The sequence below is a fragment of the Rhopalosiphum maidis genome, chromosome 3 (genome assembly GCF_003676215.2).
Source record: "Rhopalosiphum maidis isolate BTI-1 chromosome 3, ASM367621v3, whole genome shotgun sequence".
Lineage (NCBI taxonomy): Eukaryota > Metazoa > Arthropoda > Insecta > Hemiptera > Aphididae > Rhopalosiphum > Rhopalosiphum maidis.
In genome coordinates this window covers 71873829-71891691 of record NC_040879.1, presented here as the reverse complement: position 1 = coordinate 71891691, position 17863 = coordinate 71873829, and the positions used below count along the sequence as shown (strand labels likewise).

General features: G+C 26.7%; 1 protein-coding gene across 1 annotated transcript in view; it reads right to left on the bottom strand.

The window, feature by feature from the left end:
• The window catches only part of LOC113558293 (neuronal acetylcholine receptor subunit alpha-7-like), a 32163-nt gene extending 18372 nt beyond the window's left edge, over window positions 1-13791 (bottom strand). The window contains 5 exon segments of the mRNA XM_026963765.1: window positions 2308-2383; window positions 2776-2956; window positions 8619-8728; window positions 11195-11239; window positions 13639-13791. Coding sequence (XP_026819566.1) covers window positions 2308-2383; window positions 2776-2956; window positions 8619-8728; window positions 11195-11239; window positions 13639-13662 — 436 coding nt within the window. The 5' untranslated portion in view covers window positions 13663-13791.
• Window positions 13792-17863: the final 4072 nt, after the last annotated feature.

The window sequence follows — 17863 nt, the reverse complement described above, 5'->3', positions numbered from 1 at the left end:
AAATCTAAACGTTGTGTCCAGGAGTATTTCTAACGTGTTATTTTAATTTTATTTCAATGCTATATTTCGTGGTCTAATAAAAAAAAAAAAAAATTGTAAAATTACGATCGAAATAATAAGCTAATTAATTAGGCAGGTACCTAAATTGTTTACATGTTTAAGTGACTGTCACACAAATAATGTGTTGTTTATTCATCAATTCAAGGTCGATGAGTGCTAATATCAATATGCGAGTGACTAATTCAAAATAATATAATATCCTAGTATTTAAAAAAAAATATTTTTATTAATTATTAGTCATTGGAAATTGATGAATGATTAATTGTAATGATTGATATGATAATGTGTACGAGTAAGATATTATGGTAAAGTAGGTTATAAAAATAATGAAAATAAGTATTATTCCTAGAACAAATAATAACAGTTTGATTTTGTAAGTACAGGGAATGGTTTTCAAATTTATTGAGTTTAATAATATGATGCGTACGTACCATAATAACAGAAAATGTTGAACTTAATTGAATTATTTGATACATTTGATAAAAAAAAAAAATATTTTTTATATTATTAAAAGGTAGAATAAATTCAATTCTTATGTACTTTAGGGACTATGAATTTACAAACATTCAATTGAATTGGCCACTCATCGTATTTAATACCTACTCTTGTGAGTATCTACACCATGCTTTTTAAATCGATGTGATTCTGTGCTAATATGAAATAATAGTATTTTATACAATTTTTTTTTTAAATTAAATGTTGTGTTTTGGATTAGATATGTTTAAAAATATTTTAATTACCAGTATATTACTGTATAATTTGTTCAGGATATTTGGAATCAGAGGAAAATGTATTCTTAGCCAAAGGATGTAATTAGCAAGTATTCCCATCAGATGATGATTGATCTATATTTTTTTATGAGTAATATTTTATGGTTGTATATATATATTTTTTTATTACTACCTTATCTTCACTTGGAATGTATAAATAAAATGGAACAATGCTTCGTTGTAGGCTGAAATTCAAATGAATATTTTTTATCCTTTTTATTTATTATTAAAATTTCTATTTTTATTAAGTGGTGGTAAAATAATTTTACTCATTGATGTAATAATTGGAAACAAATTTGATTTCGTTTGAAAACTATCGAAATGGGATATATTTCTTTTGGTTACATTTGTGTATTGAAAATAAATGATACTGTAAAGTATCTGAAAAAATATTTTTACATTATGCCAAATAAGTTATATAATATATTATAACATATACATAAAGTATATCCAACAAAAATTCCCTTAAAAGTATAACTGTGTGTCTGTGTGTAGTCTATTCCATTCGTTCTTTATCATATACCTAAAACTATGTGTATATGTGCTTTGATGTGGTTTGTGTGGTTTATATTATTAGATAGATTTTTTCACTATATTCAATTGAAAACTATTTACATCAAAGTATTAGATTTAAATTTATGATAAATGTAAAGACTAAAGGTAACTGAAACTCGAGAAATAACTGAACGTTGAATTGTATCTACGCACAAGAGATTATAAATTATTATAAGTATGCTTAGTGCTTACTACTTTAATAATTTATGACAAAATTATGACTTATATATTACTGCATCACACATAAAGTGATTATATTACTAAGTCTTATTGTACAATAAGCTTTGCGTTTTACACTAACAAAAATACATCAATTCATAAAGGATATTTGATTTTTTTTTTAAATTTGTTAATAATATCAACAGATAAAAAATATGTTGAAAGTTTAAGTAATTTAATTTAATACAAAGTTTCAGTATACCCAAATAAATAAAAAAATTAAAAAAAATTATTAAGTTGTGTATGTATGAATGAATAAAAATTAAGTATCTAAATTTAGTATTTTAATTACTACATTGATAATATTAAATGTAATATGTATCTAAATGATGCTATGATAAACCAATTTTATAGGCTAATTATTAATGATCTATCTAGAATGAATTTTGATATCAGAAAAATATAAAAAAACTAATTGGTTATAGTTTCTATGTATGTACATGTATAATTATTATATTGTGGTTTTTTAAGAGAAATTAATATACAATATAGAATATATTGATACAATAATATTTCAATGACAATAGACAATTATTATGAAAAATTAAATTATGTATTTACTAGTCCATCAGGATTTTTCTCTCAAAAAACCACAAGTAAACCTAAAATGATATATTAGTTAATAATTAGAAATGTTAAAAATAAAAACAATTCAAAGCTGTTTAAAAAAATCATTTCCTATAACGATTTTTTGTTTGCTCACCAAGCAGGTCCCATTCACCATTAGTAATAAAACCACTGATGTCTCCTCCATTATCATCTTGGAGTTGAAGGTCCAACTAAAATAGATAATAAAAACGATTTTATTAGCAAAATAAAGGTACTAAAATGCATAATATGTAATTAGCGTCATAATTATATCTACACATTATTTAGATTGTTAAAAAATCAAACTTTCCCCCGTGAAAGTAGTGGAGGTAAGCTATTGTTTCACGTTTTCAACATTGTATACTATAAAGTCGATAGTTTTTAATATATTAAATGGTTAATAAACACGATGGACGCTTACATACGTTTAATTACGTTAAAATAGTTGTGACCACACGAATATTAGCCGGTCATCTGTCGCGTTCGATGAAAATAGCATTTTGATGGGCGGAATAAACGAAACGCCGCGAAATTGTTTCGGTGAAAAACGATATAGTTCTAAACCGTGTTCGGTGGAGTTTACCTGAAATCCGTCGTATGTCCAACTGCCAAATTTCATATCACACTTTTGATCGTCGAAGGGGAACCACGTGATATCGATCTTGCACGTACTCTTGAATATCCCCGGTGGTATGAATACACAGCTACCATTGCTGTTTACTACCACGTTGGTTGCGTACGTGCCGTCGAAACCTTCATCAGCGCTAAACACACAGTTCAGAGACAGTTTACACACCGGTGTGATATATAATATTACGTACATAGTTAAAAGTTTTTCAAAATAACACTTTTGAATTGAACGGGAAATATATATTTATTTATTTGGCGGAAAGTAATTGAAATGATTGTATGTTTAGTTTAGTTTAGTTTTGTTTGTTTGTTTTTTCGACATATAACAATTAATATTGGTTTCAGACTATAAAATTGCAATTCAATCAGTTTGAAAATGTATTTTGTTCAGTAATAGGAATTGCCGAATCGGATTATTAATTATCTATTCGTAATATCGTTTTACAGATTAAAAGTTTAAGTGTAGCTATATCACACATGTGTGAATATGAGTTTTAAATTTACTACAATAATATATTAATATCTCATTTATCCCTAATAACTGTAGAACCTACAGGTATTGATTAAATCAAACGACCCATTTGATATTATGTAATTAGATATTATATTTTCATTAAAGTTTTAAAATAAATAAAAATTAGTGAATACATTATTTATTATTGTGATAAATAAATTAATTTAACACATTCGAGACGGTCCGTCATAATCTAAAAGTTACGTTTGAGACGCGTAACGTATCTGGCGCGTTACAATATTTTACTTATAAAAGACGAATCACGCGTCTCGCGCGTTGTGTCTACTATCGAATTTTAAAAATCGATATAAAATCATATACTCACACCATTGTTTTCATACGACAATCAATCGATAAGTAATATCGTAAAGATTTTTTATATAAAAAGAATAAATTATTTGCTCCACGTGGAGCGTCTCTGGAATTTGATTCGAATCGCCTATTGGCTGTTAATAATAGTTGTTTTCAATTAATAATTTTATCAAAATAATATTTTTCATTTTCTTGGGCTGTCGTGTGTCGGCTTGACGGAGTTTGTTGACGGAGTTTGTTCCTAAATGGTAATACTATTTTATTTATATAATTTTATGTGTATAGACACGCATATTACGTATTATACGTCATAATATTGTCTTGTTATCGAATTATTTCTAAAATAAAATAGACGCTGTATACATTTGATTTTTATTCAGAGCGTGATTAGTAAATAATTTACGTTTAATATTTTATTATTTTTACACTGAAAAATGTCTAAAAAAATTAACGACCAAGACATAAGTCGTATGTTAGATGAATTTATGGATGATAGTGGATCTGATAGAGAAGATGATAATGTTGATAATAATAGTTCTGACGAGGACACGTGTGAAGCTGTTTATACGAATTTGTTACCGGTTGCATTTGAAAATGAATGTGCAAATCTTTTTGAAAATCTTGTTGAAATGGTTGACAATATTGATAATGATTTAACTGTTCCAATTACTGATAATAGAAGGCAAAATATGAATGAAGTACCAATAGAAAATATTGAGAGTAATTATGACAATATAGCTGAGGAATGGGGTTTTGATGACACCATAGACGAAATTCAACATGAAAATTTTATACAAAATCATGATAATAATGAACCTTTTTTAACAAATAGAGATATAGAAAGACGTTCAATTGAAAGTACAGAACCTGTTATATGTGAATGGGAAAGAGTAAATCCTGAACCTCAACCTCACGTATTTACGTCAATGTCAGGTGTCTCAGATGAAGTACTTGGTAAATCAACTGAAATAGAGTTTTTTAGTATTTTTTTCCCAGATAATTTAATTAAATTAATAAAAAAAGAAACTAATAGGTATGCATACTCGATTATTCGATCTCTTCGACGAAAAAATATGCTGAAACAAAATTCTATTTGGCATAAATGGAAACCAGTTAATATTTCTGAAATATATAGTTTTTTTTCAATCATTCTTCATATGTCTATAATACCAAAACCACATATCAAAGACTTTTGGTCGAAGAATGCATTTATTCATAGCACATTTGCGTCAAAGCTAATGACTAGAGATCGTTTCTCATCGATTTTTTCAATGTTGCATTTGAATAATAATGCAAATTATATTTCAAGAGGTAAAGAAAATCATGACAGTTTATTTAAAATCCGTCCTTATATTGATTTAATCAATAAAAAAACAGTTGAGTCATATCAACCTGGTCAAAATTTGACTATTGACGAAGGTATGTGTCCATTTAGAGGTCGTATACATTTCAGAGTTTATATGAAAAATAAACCACATAAATACGGTATGAAATTATATATTCTATCAGATCCTCTTACAGGATATACTTTAAAATTTGAAATTTATTCTGGTAAAAATCAAAAAGATAATTCGATAATTGCTTTGTTTGATAGACTTTTAGAAGAGTATTATTATAAAGGTCACACTGTGTACATGGATAGATTTTATACAAGCCCAGCACTTCTAAATGCTCTTTGGAAAAAAAATACAAATGGTGTAGGTACGGTTATGTCTAACCGTAAAGGACTACCTAAAGAAGTAGTAAAGGAAAAATTACAAAAAGGTGAAATGACATATTCGAAACAAGGTCCTTTGGTATGTATCAAATGGAGAGATACAAGAGACGTGTTGATGTTATCAACAGCTCATTCAGCAGATATGAAACAAGTCTCAGTTAGATCTAAAACTGGTGAACTTCTTAAGTTTAAACCTAATTCTATTATTGACTACAATATAAACAAAACAGGTGTTGATCACGGAGATCAAATGGTTTCATATTATCCATTTCAGAGAAAAAGTTTAAAATGGTGGAAAAAAATGTTCTTTCATTTATTTATGGTAACAGTTGTAAATAGTTACATATTGAAGAACAGAGTAAACCAACACAAAAAAATAACATTAAGGACATTTATAATTAATTTGGGCTTACAACTGGCAGAAAAAAGTGGCTATAATCAAGACAACTATAATGATACGGTTACAAATCGGCTGTCAGGACGACATTTTATTGCACGTATACCATCAACAGCATCAAAGCAAAATCCAAGAAGAGTCTGTAAAGTTTGTGCCGATAAAATAAAATATATAAGTGGCAAAAGAGGAAGAAAAGAAACTTCGTTTTATTGCAAACAGTGTGATACACCGTTATGTATTGAGGATTGTTTTGAAAAATATCACACTATAAATAATTATTGGTTGTAAATTAAAATCATTATTAGTATTAACACATTTTATATAGGAATTTTCAGTAATTTTATTATTTTTTTTTAACTTGTTTTATACTACACATGAATCCTGAAGTAGTATGAATATTAAGATTATTTTTTATAAATTTGTTTTTATATTTAAGTTTTTTGGTAATAACTAAATTATGTTATTTATTTTGAATTTATGAATAAAGAAAAATGTTATTTTTGAAGTTTTATATTAAAAAAAAATCGGTCGACTTTTTTTTTTTGTCATTTTTGATCGTGTTTTGACCGGTAAGAAAAATATGAAGTATTTAAGTTATGAAAATTATTTTTTTTTTTTTTAAAACTACAACATTTTTACTATATTATAGTGAAAAAACCATAAAAGTTTATTAAAATGCGAAAGCATAATAATTGTACGAAAATTGGTAAAAACTGTTCGTCTCCAGGGGAAAAAAGGAGCGAAAATGTTCCGTCTCCATTGTACATAGTTGTATCACGCGCCTCGCGCGTGATTCGTCTCGAATGTGTTAATAAGACTTAAATTACAATTTATTGAATATAATAGTAGTTCCAGAAATAATTCAAGAGCAAGGATGTGGGTGATTAAAATATATCAAATATATCTAAATAAAATTGTCATGACCATTATTTTTAGTATTTTTAACTAACTGAAATAAATACTTACTTTATACTATCTAATAGTTGGTCGCTCGTTCTACAGATTTTTAGAGAAGTTTTGTTTTATTTATTCATATTTAATTCGTTGTATAATATAATGTTAATGTAATTTATATTCCTATTTAGACGTTTAGTAGAAAGATTTTATTGTATAATGAAATCCCAGTAATAATTTAACAGTTTTTAATACAATAACAGTCAAGATTAGTTAATAAGTTCACTATTCAGGATTAAAAATAAAAATAAATACAGTTGAATAATTATAATAATAAAAGTATTCGTCATTTTAAAACTAACAAAATATTTGAAAATGGTCAATAACTTCATATCTAGTTCGTTTGAATGTCATAAATTATGATTAAAATTTTGCATTAAGTACAATCTTTCTTCTGTCATTCTATTTTTCAGCCACAATTTTAAATTACTTTTACATTTAATAAGATCTTATAGGGACGTTTATTTAAAATATGCCACGGAGTCTCGGTCAACTATTTCTCATAGTTAATTTACCAATTACTTACATTGTATATGCTATAGTAAAATTTATACATATGTTTAAACTGATAATTGTATATGCCTTTGATGTTCACTAATTATCTATATTATAATATGACGTATGGTGGAGGGGATAGTTACTCTATCAAATACTACTTTTTTATGATCCACCACTGATTAAATATTTATTCAGTTGATTAATTTTAATAGCAAGTAATTGCTTTTATTTTAGTCGTTTTTTAGTCTGAATTATGTAATCTTATATGCGAATTATAACGGATGGATGTCATCAAACATTCATTACATTGTCTTTGATTAGCAATTCTGAAAAACCTTCTAAGAAAAGTGGATGAGTGTGTTTTCGTGGAACGCCACAACAGTATTTTAAACTATGTTTTTTCATACACAAATCTTTCAATTTCGCTCAAACTTCCTTAGTTCATAGCTATTCTGATGTCACTTCTATTAGAAAACTTCTCTATACTTTTCGAATGATTTATTTTAACTCATATTATTTCTGTGGCTTGTTGTTCCATTTTGTTCGGTCAAACTAGTATGTGTTATATACATATGCATCCACTATATCCTTAACTATTTACACTCGGTTGGTTCTCAAACTTTATCGCATTAATTTTGTCTCTTATCTTTTATATCCCTAACGTTTCGACATAATAGTAAATAGACAATTTTGTTTGCAACTTTTTCAATGCTATATTCTTATTATAAACACGGGTTATTAAAGTTCTCTCGAGAATCACCCTATAAATCGACAATCAAGATCCTGTTCAACTGTCTTGAGTTTGTTTTATGGCTCTATTACACGACCATCAAGAAGAAGAAAAAAGCAACCCTTCCTTAAATTATGTTTTTTTTTTTACTATTCAAAGAAAATTATTTATTTTTCTACGTAATTTTGAGTTTGAATCTAAATTAAACTAATAAGTTAAAAACAAAATACTCTAAATTCTTCGATTTTTACATTTGATGTATGTGTATATACTGAACATCACAAAAGACTGTGTTGGCATCCTTTGTTCAGTATTCACAATCAATGAATATCATTAAAATATTTTGGAAGCAATTCAAATTTCGTATGCATCATTCTCCAATAAATTCTACTCTTCTTAAAGTCACTCTTTGCTCGATCATCCAGAAACCATCAAGGTCTAGTCACTCAAGTTCGACACGACTTATTTCACATTGTGTAATCATTTTCGCTATCGAAGCATTTAAAACTATTAAAGATAAACACGTGGTGTTTATTAACTATAATATTGTCATACACTCGGTTATTACATTTTAAAATATTCTATTACTGTGCATAATACTGTAATAACGTTAAAATACACCACTCAGATTGTGTTGTTTATGTGTAGGCATAGAAATTAATATGTGTACTAACCTATTATACATGAGCATATCTGGTTTCCATATCTTGTGCGGTGGTATTCTCAAATCTTTCACACCGCCATAGTCACTGTGGTTCCACCTGAGGTTGACGTCATTCCATTCCTAAATTTAAATTAAAAACGTTTTAATGATACATTTAATAACTACGTGTGTAACGTGTGTATAATGTATAATTATAATTTTTAAAACACTAAATCATATTTATATATATTAATAATATTATATTAATTAAACATTTTTATATGTATAGGTTATATGGGTTAGTTAAATTAAATTTTTATTTTTTTATTATAAGCCATGAAGTTATGGGAGATTTAAATATTTAGATCTATGTATAAATTGTCGTCTTTTGTAGAAAATAGTAAAATCAAGAAATCAGAAGTGGTTATGAGAAGTTCTTAGAAGTTGGGATAGACTATAATATTTCTAGGAGGACTATAAATATTTATAAAAAAATAACAGTATAAATTAATACATAGAAAATTTTTTATTTATTATTAAATGTTATGCTCAACAATAGTTTAATCACATAAATGCATTGAGTTATCATTGAACTTATCGTACCATTTATTTTTATAAAAAACTAATATCATACGAATATTTAATATGGAAAAAATGTCAATAATAGCCGGGTGATTGAATGACATTTTTCTGTATGCTATAATTGCTGTAATTTAACTTTTGTAGTACGTGAAGGGGATAGTAATCGGGTCTACATTTTCACAAAAATTATTTTTTAATATTACTTGAAAAAAATGAGAAGGTACCTTCATTTTAAATTTCTTAAATAAGTTTTTTTTTTGGATTACCTTTATACCTATATATAAAACATAGATAAACTTTATACATTAAAAAGGGTTAAGTGATTCATAATAATACAGGTGTTGATGTATATTTTTAATTATGTTTTTTCGTGTGACAAATTATATTTTAATACTTAGTAAAAAACAAACAAATATAAATTTAAAGTTTTTGTTTGTTTATTTTTAATTATGAATAAAAACAAAAACGTTTATGTAGTATACATGCACTTCGAAATAGTGTATTTTGTTCAGTGTTTTTTTATTTCATTAAATTGGTTTACATTGCAATCACGAATGCTTATACAGAATTTCATTTTTTTTTTGTTCTTTATTTGTCACTCAGTCACACCACTTGTGTGATTAATCGTTTATGTTACTATCCATTTTTATGACTTTAGGTGAAAAGATGAAAAAATATAAATCATGACAAATGGTCTGTAAATCTATATGAATATATATGATTGCACATTACATTAATCAAGAGAACAAAACTTTTTATATTTGTTTGAAAATCGCTTGGAGTAAACGCGTGTAACTATATACATGTATACAAACATGTAAAGTACACTTACTCTAACTATAGATTTTCTCTAAGCTCTAAGAATCGAAGTGTTTAACTTGAAACTACAATTTTGAGGTACATTTGTGCATTATTAAAGAATCTATGGGTTTTTTCTTTTGTACCTACGCGCGAGAGGCTGTTAAAAACTTCATTCCACATTTGGTCTCGTTATTATACACTATACAGTATATTGAGGTATATATATATTGTATATTCTGAAGGAACGTTTAAAAATAATATGTTCCTCCATAGTCCACGTGATATTTATCAGGTAAAAAATAAAAATAATAACCCAACAAAAGCATTATATGTTATTTAATTTAAAATAGAATTGGTCCGTCTTGTAAAATAAAATGTATATTTTACAATATTTTTGAAAGTAACAAAATACACACCTAGCTAAATATTTAATATTGGAATTCATAATTTAATTATGATTTATAAACAGGGAATTATGAGATCATAACAATGTATTATTATTATTTATGTGTTGCTATTAATATTTAGAAATTAAATTCATTAATAATTGCTTATTTATTAATTTATTAAAACATATTTATCTTCATGGAGGCACATCCAAGTTTTAATAATAAATAAAATATTAAGTGGCTTGCTTATTTTGAATGTATTTAATGCGTTTAATAAGAACTATGATAATTGTGAATATCATAGTTTACTAATGAATAATATCTTGGTAAATATTTTTATTCAAGAAAACCTCCTTTTTATTTAAACGATTTTATTTTTTTTTTTGGCTGTTTATTACACAAAACATATTTTAATTTCCTTTTTCGTTTATATTGTAAACCCAATCCGTGGGCACAATATTGTAGTATATAGAACTGTTTTGCGCAAAGTTAAGATTAGAAGACAAACAATGAAACGTTCCATTTCATATAAATTAAAACAACTGAGACTTACTAAAGTTTTATGCCAAAGGCATAAAATCTTGTAATTTTGAATAAGTCGGCAAAATTTATGACGTACTTCAACTAAATTGCATTTAGTATAAAAATGACAAAATATTTATTTTACGTATGATTATTTACATAATAACCGTAAATCGTAGTGCGTAATTTATTATTTTATTTATGTTTATTTTCGTTTACGCATTTTATTTTACATATCTCAAGTTAAATTTCATTTGTATTAATTTTTTTTTTGTTAAATATAATATATGGTGGCTACTCAAAATATGCTTACCAATTTTAACCACATGTTGGTAATCAACAGCTGATTCTTTTCATCCTGAAACAAATAAGTATGTAGACGTTAGTAAAAATTATTGTTTAGAGTATCGTATCATAATTAATTTTAATCATGATATTTTTGATAAATTTAAATGAAGAATGAAATTTAGATTCATTTATGGACTGGTATTTACGTTACATAAACTCTCTGTCGATACCAAATAATTCAACTGTACAAAAATTTATCTATGTACCAACCTATAGATATAAATATTATGTTTTCCAACCCCTTTTAAAAGAGGTCGATAAATTTACATTCAGAATGCTAGGTAACCGGGGTAACTGACGTTTACACTCTGAGGACGAATACATAAATTTTAAACAGCCCTTCCTTTTTTCGGTAGAAAAGGGTGGTGACGGACTGCAAAAAAATATAAATATACCTTAGGAATGTTTTATTAAACTGTCCTCGTGTCCCCTTTGCTCTTTTGGATACACTCAGTGAAATAAGTGCCCTCCTAACTTATTCTTAAAATACTAGTTTTTCCCCTTATTTAAAATTTACTATGGGTAATATATTGCAAAGCCAGTTGGGTAAAAATCTTGAATTATTTTCTATACTTGAGCTAGGATAAAATATTCGTGACCAAAATATAAAATATTTAGCATTTGTCAAATGAATTTGAGACTTCTTTGATAATCCTTGCGACGTGCAGTATTCAAGTTCAAATGCACTTACAATTTATCTCGGTAACTTTACGTTAGATACACGACACATTTATTTTTAAATTAGTTTTTATATTCGATAACGACTATTTTATAGAATATTTACATTTAAATTGCCAGAATAAATTATGAAACATACATTAACGAGTATTAATATCAAATAAAAATAATTAAAAGATTAAACTAATCGGTAGATATATAAATAAATAACAAATATTATTATGTAAGGCCTAAAAAGTAAGATTAGTTTAGTTATTACTGCAATACCTATATAGTTTAATTTTAATCGAAAAAAATAACTTAATATTTAATTATATTTACTATATGTAAATGAGGAAACTATTTTTAAGTTGAAGTAAACTTTGTGTTTGAGAGATATTTTCAATTTAAATTATAATATTAAATTTGCGATTGTATTATATTATGATATTTGATAAACTACATTTTTTAATTTAATTATTAACTTAAGTTTATTGTTACCAACGGTTTTAAACTAACTTTGTGTAATCACTGAAATTTCGTTTAAAAATAATGGTTTTTAGTTTTAATCTAAATTAGTACTCTAATTTTTTAAATAATAATAATATATGTATATATTTATTTAAAAATAATCTATGAACTTGTAAATTTTCGGAATAAATATCTTATTATGAATCTATTAAAAAATTAAATTTTCGGGTCAATACAATTTTTGTTGGATTTAATATACCTACGTGTTGTTTATTCAAATGACTATAATATGGGTTAGACACATAGAATCGCGATAAAAAACAATCTTATTTAAATCTGCTTACCTGACATACAATGCATTTAAAATATGCTCTTTTATTGAATTCGATAAAATACAAAACATTTTTCTGCATTTTTGAGACGTTAATCTATTATTTTACAGCTGTATAAAATATTTGGATCACAAAAATAAAAAGTTAGAAAGAAAACTTGCTCGGGTACTTTTCAAACATTAAACTTCGCTTGGCCCACCATGCACAAATTATACGCTTTGTCCACGCCTTTGAGCTAGACTTTTCTAGCAGACGACGTGGACTAGGTGAAACATTTTTAACGGGTTTTTATCGAACCAAATAACAAAAACAGCGGTGACAACAAAAAAAGCATATTATTATAAAGTTAGGTGATTTTCACGTATAAAAGTAAAAAAAAAAGAATTAAAAACTTGCTGAAAGAAAACAAAATTAACCATACCTTTGAACAGTTCGAATGTAGGCCAAATGGGGCATGTATATTTTTGAATACTATTTGGGTTGTCATTTTTGAACAATTAAAATGATTAATATTATTTGTTGATATCAATTTGCCAACAACAACCATTGGACGATATTTATATGATATCATATAATAACTAAATATATTTACTATGAGTTATTACGGTAAAATATTTACACCATATTTTGTTTATTTTGAATATTCATTACTTGACTTAATTTTAATCAATAATTAGAAACCAAATTTTTTTTCGTGTTTATTCTACATTTCTAAGTCGGGCAATAAATAACAAATATAATGCACATCATATGTTACATTATGGTAATATAGCTTAGGTTATCAAAGTTTGGCAAATTTATTTGAAATTACCTATTCTATTTGTAATGATATATTATAAAATATTGAAAATGTATACCATAGTAAAAATATTTTTTAGTTGCTCCATAATCTTGCTAATTTCTGTGAAATAGAATTTTACATAATCCAATTATTAATAATGTTACTTACCACATCTATGATTTGCATGAGCATAAGGCCGAAACTAAGTTGTAGTGGCTCCGATTCATTAGCTACTGGCCTCTCTAGTGTGTTGTAAGGGTCTAATAAATCGTTGAGCAATCGCTTCTCGTGAGGTCCGCATAGCGTTTCTGTAAAATAAATATATGTATCAAAATTACTGCATGTTGTGTTTATACGAAATCTGCGTGGGCGAATAACATGATTTACTTATCCCTACGTATAGGTACAGGGTAGATTATTTTGTTTGCGCGTTGGCTACATAACCTACTAAGCGTGTAAATTAGTAAAACACTTTCTACCGTGAATCATCCTAAGCTCGTTCAATATTTCATATAGCTGAGTCATGTACAACAGTATATTATAATTATCTTTAATACCTATTGAAATAAATAACGTTTTTTCGTTGTACCCGTACTATAGCAGTACAGTAACAATAATGAATACACTAGACGACCGGCAGTCGCGTTATCGTATTATAATATTTAATATAATACAAATAAACGATACTGATACGTCGTTATTATTTTTCGTATCATACTATTGTAATTATAGTAATTGCGATGATACGAGACAGCTCGCCCGCGCGCCCACCCGTTCAGAATAGTTTTCCAGCGGGGAAATGCTGCCGAACGTCTGGGTAAATTTTGCCGGAGGTTGTCGTGTGTTCGAACCAGTGGTGGTGGCGCGGCGGTGGAGATAAATTCCATTTATTAATAATAACTATTAGCTTACGATTGTTGTGCCATGACAATACTCTTCGAACATTCCTAATTTCCCCACAACACCCGAATTTTCAGCCGTGCTATAAATTAACGTAAATTCACGCCACCGACGGCGTCATTAAACGCACATGACATTCAACCCTATCTAATTTGGGCCGTTATATAGAATGATAATTGATTCACAAGACTTTGTCTGCGCACAACATAATATTGTACCAAACCGTAAATTCGGCTGATAAATGAGTATCCCGTTACCGCGGGGCGTTTAGAAATATTTCTGTGTTTTCCCATTTGCAGAATATCCTATAGTAAATAAATAGGATCATGGATACAATACGTACACTGCGACATGTATAAATTATAGAAGTACTAATTTTAATTGTTAGTTTATATTATTTGGCGTGGATCACAATGGCATAAAATCAATATTATTATTATTGTTATCATGGAAAATTATTGTTTCCTTTTACATATTATATTAAAAATGTATTATACTTGATAATAATTATTTTATATATAACTTTGGGTGCATTATTATTTATTATTATACATGAACGTTAGGGAGTAATAAAAATGTAAGTATCGTTTGATCACATTTACAAAAAAAAAAAAAAAAACATGAGGAATATTAATGTGGTATAAAAATAAATAATATATTGTTTTAATATCATTAAAAAAATATTGTAAACCGTCTATCTTTTAAAAAAAATAAATAAACAACAAATATTTACATAGTTGGCCCAATTAAATTGTGTACAATTCAACCTAACAAAAAGTTAATGCTACAATAATATTGAACGATCGCATTATTTCATTACCCCAAGTCTAAATAAAATGGTTTCAAAAGTAAGAGTAAACTGTAAAAAAAAAACTTAATAAAATCAATGTTTATTTTATTTTAAACAGAATTGTTTTCACTTTTATTTATTTAATTAACATTAATAATTACTATTACTATATTATTGTTCAATTTTGCTTATAAATAGTCAAGAATTTATCAGTTTCGATTTCCATCAATGTTTTTTTAAGGTGATATCACTGATATCATAATTTTATTCTTTGAAATAATTAATAAACGATAAAATATAAACAGTTCAGACAGTTTTTAATATATTTATATACTTATCATTATATAGTATGCAAGATAATAGATACATTTAAATCAAATAGTTTATTTTAATATTTCAATTTGAAAAAAAACAAACAATAAAATACTTTAAATCAAATCCTCTACGCGATTTTTATAAATAATATTTAGTATTATTTTTATGTTTGTTTTGTATAAATTCAACACCTAGTCGCACAGTAATTATCTAATATGGTACCATATAGATCGATTTAGAAAGTTTTTTATAAAGTTTTGTACGTTCGATATTACATATTATAGTTTTCTACAAAAACTAACTTAATCGAGAGATAAAACAAAATAAAACAACAAAAAAAACCACTGGAAGAAAAACAAATGGTTTGTTGCAGATAAAGTACGAATGGTCCTTGTAATATGTTCTCATACATAGTTATGTTGGGGTATAGTTATTTCGTTCAGGAAGTCAAAACTTATTAATAAAGTATTATATTGTCGATAAATTACCAAAGGACGTGAGATAAAAAAAAAAAAGTAATAATAAAAACTTTTTACCATCAAAGAAAAAAAAAAGTAGTAATAATAATGTGTGAAAAAACTAAAAAAGGAACAATGAAAATCATCTGTGATGAAAATCGAGTTGTTTGGCCGTAATAGACGGACGGAAAAAAAGTTAAAACCGCTTTTTTTCTTTCTAAAGAGGATATATATATATATATATTATTTTAATATCATATACTGTTCTCAAACGAGTCGATGCTCACATTATAATGTACATAATGTTATGAGCTCTACTCTCGGACCACGGTGTGTTGCACCGCGTTTGAATAGCATTTATATACGAGATGTCGTGTCGACGATGTCTGAAATGAAAATGTCAAAAGACAACAATTGCACCGGACTACATCACCGTCGGGTTTTCCATACGCACCCGGTCGATTGGCATCAGTAGCTGACCCCTTGACAAACCACTACAAGTAGATAAAAGAGCAGGACCGGGCCGGAGCGACCGGATGCCGCCAGCCCGTCCGACCCGTAACGTTCGATCTGAACGTGACTAAAATGATAACGAAAACGCGCCATGTTTGTTATTGTTACTACTTTTGGGACTTTATTAGTTTTTTCTTTCTCGGGATCCGAATATTGGTACGGTGGTGCGGTGTCCAGGCGCAGCCCCACGCACACACGCTGTATCGAAATAAGAGTTCTATTAAGATAAAAAACAAAATATAATATAATATAAACATGGCGATATCACTAAATGTATATTCTGTATTGAGAAGAAATCGTCGAAAAATAATAAATGTATTATTTACGACGTTTTATGTGCGATATTATACCTATAATGATACATAGTATCTGACCGAGTGTTTGTTTTCGACTTCTCGTGTATACCCGTCTCTTCTTCGTCTGCTAATATAAAATACGTATCATCATCCCAAATCCTGCTTAAACTTTGAGACTTACATAAATATTTTAATACTTAATGAAAAATAATAATTTATAACTTTTAAAATATTTTCAAAATTTTCATATTTTATTAATTGGCTATCTCAGTTCCTTGAGAACAAAACACAAGTTTTTAAGTTTACTTCAATCTAAAAATACTAATATCTAATAAAATAATTTTTTTCAAATATTATATTTTAAAATATTCATGGAATATGGAATAACATTAGATTTGAATAGGATTTTATTTATGGGACGTAATTTTTTAATTAAGGTTACAAATAATTGTATAATTAAAAAAAAATTGTTTATTTTTATACCCGATTTGTTCATGCATATTCTTTTGTAAATAAAAATAAAAATTAAAAAAAAATTACAGCCAACTTCTCTAGGTTAGGTGACCAAAAAAAAAAAAAAAACCGCTTATAAAAATAAATGTGGTTTTACGTTTAACATTTTTTTTTATAATTTCAGTAATAAAAACTTATGAGGAATCTTGTATAAAATGTACAAGCTTTAGATTTAAATTAAAAATGTTATGCATTTTTAACTACAAAATAATTTACAAATGTTCATGATTTCAAACACTCATAATGTAAAACAGTGACTATAAATTATTATATTTTTTAAATGTTGTAAGAAAAAAATATGAAAATCATTGTATATTTTTAAGCTTTTTTTATACAGAAATAAAAATTGTATTAAGTATACATTGTATATATAAAAAAAAAAACAAGTCAAAAATTTATAAAAAGCTCAAAATAATGTATAAACAACGCCAAAAGAGCCAATATATTCTTAACATTATATCATAGTGTACTAATATTCTGTAAAAATAGTCATGCCAATAACAATGGAATAATGTAAATAAGTTCGGTAAAGGTGTGATTCCTATTGATGAATCTGACCATATAGGGATCTTCAGGAGACAACTTTAGTATAGTGAAAAGTTATTAAC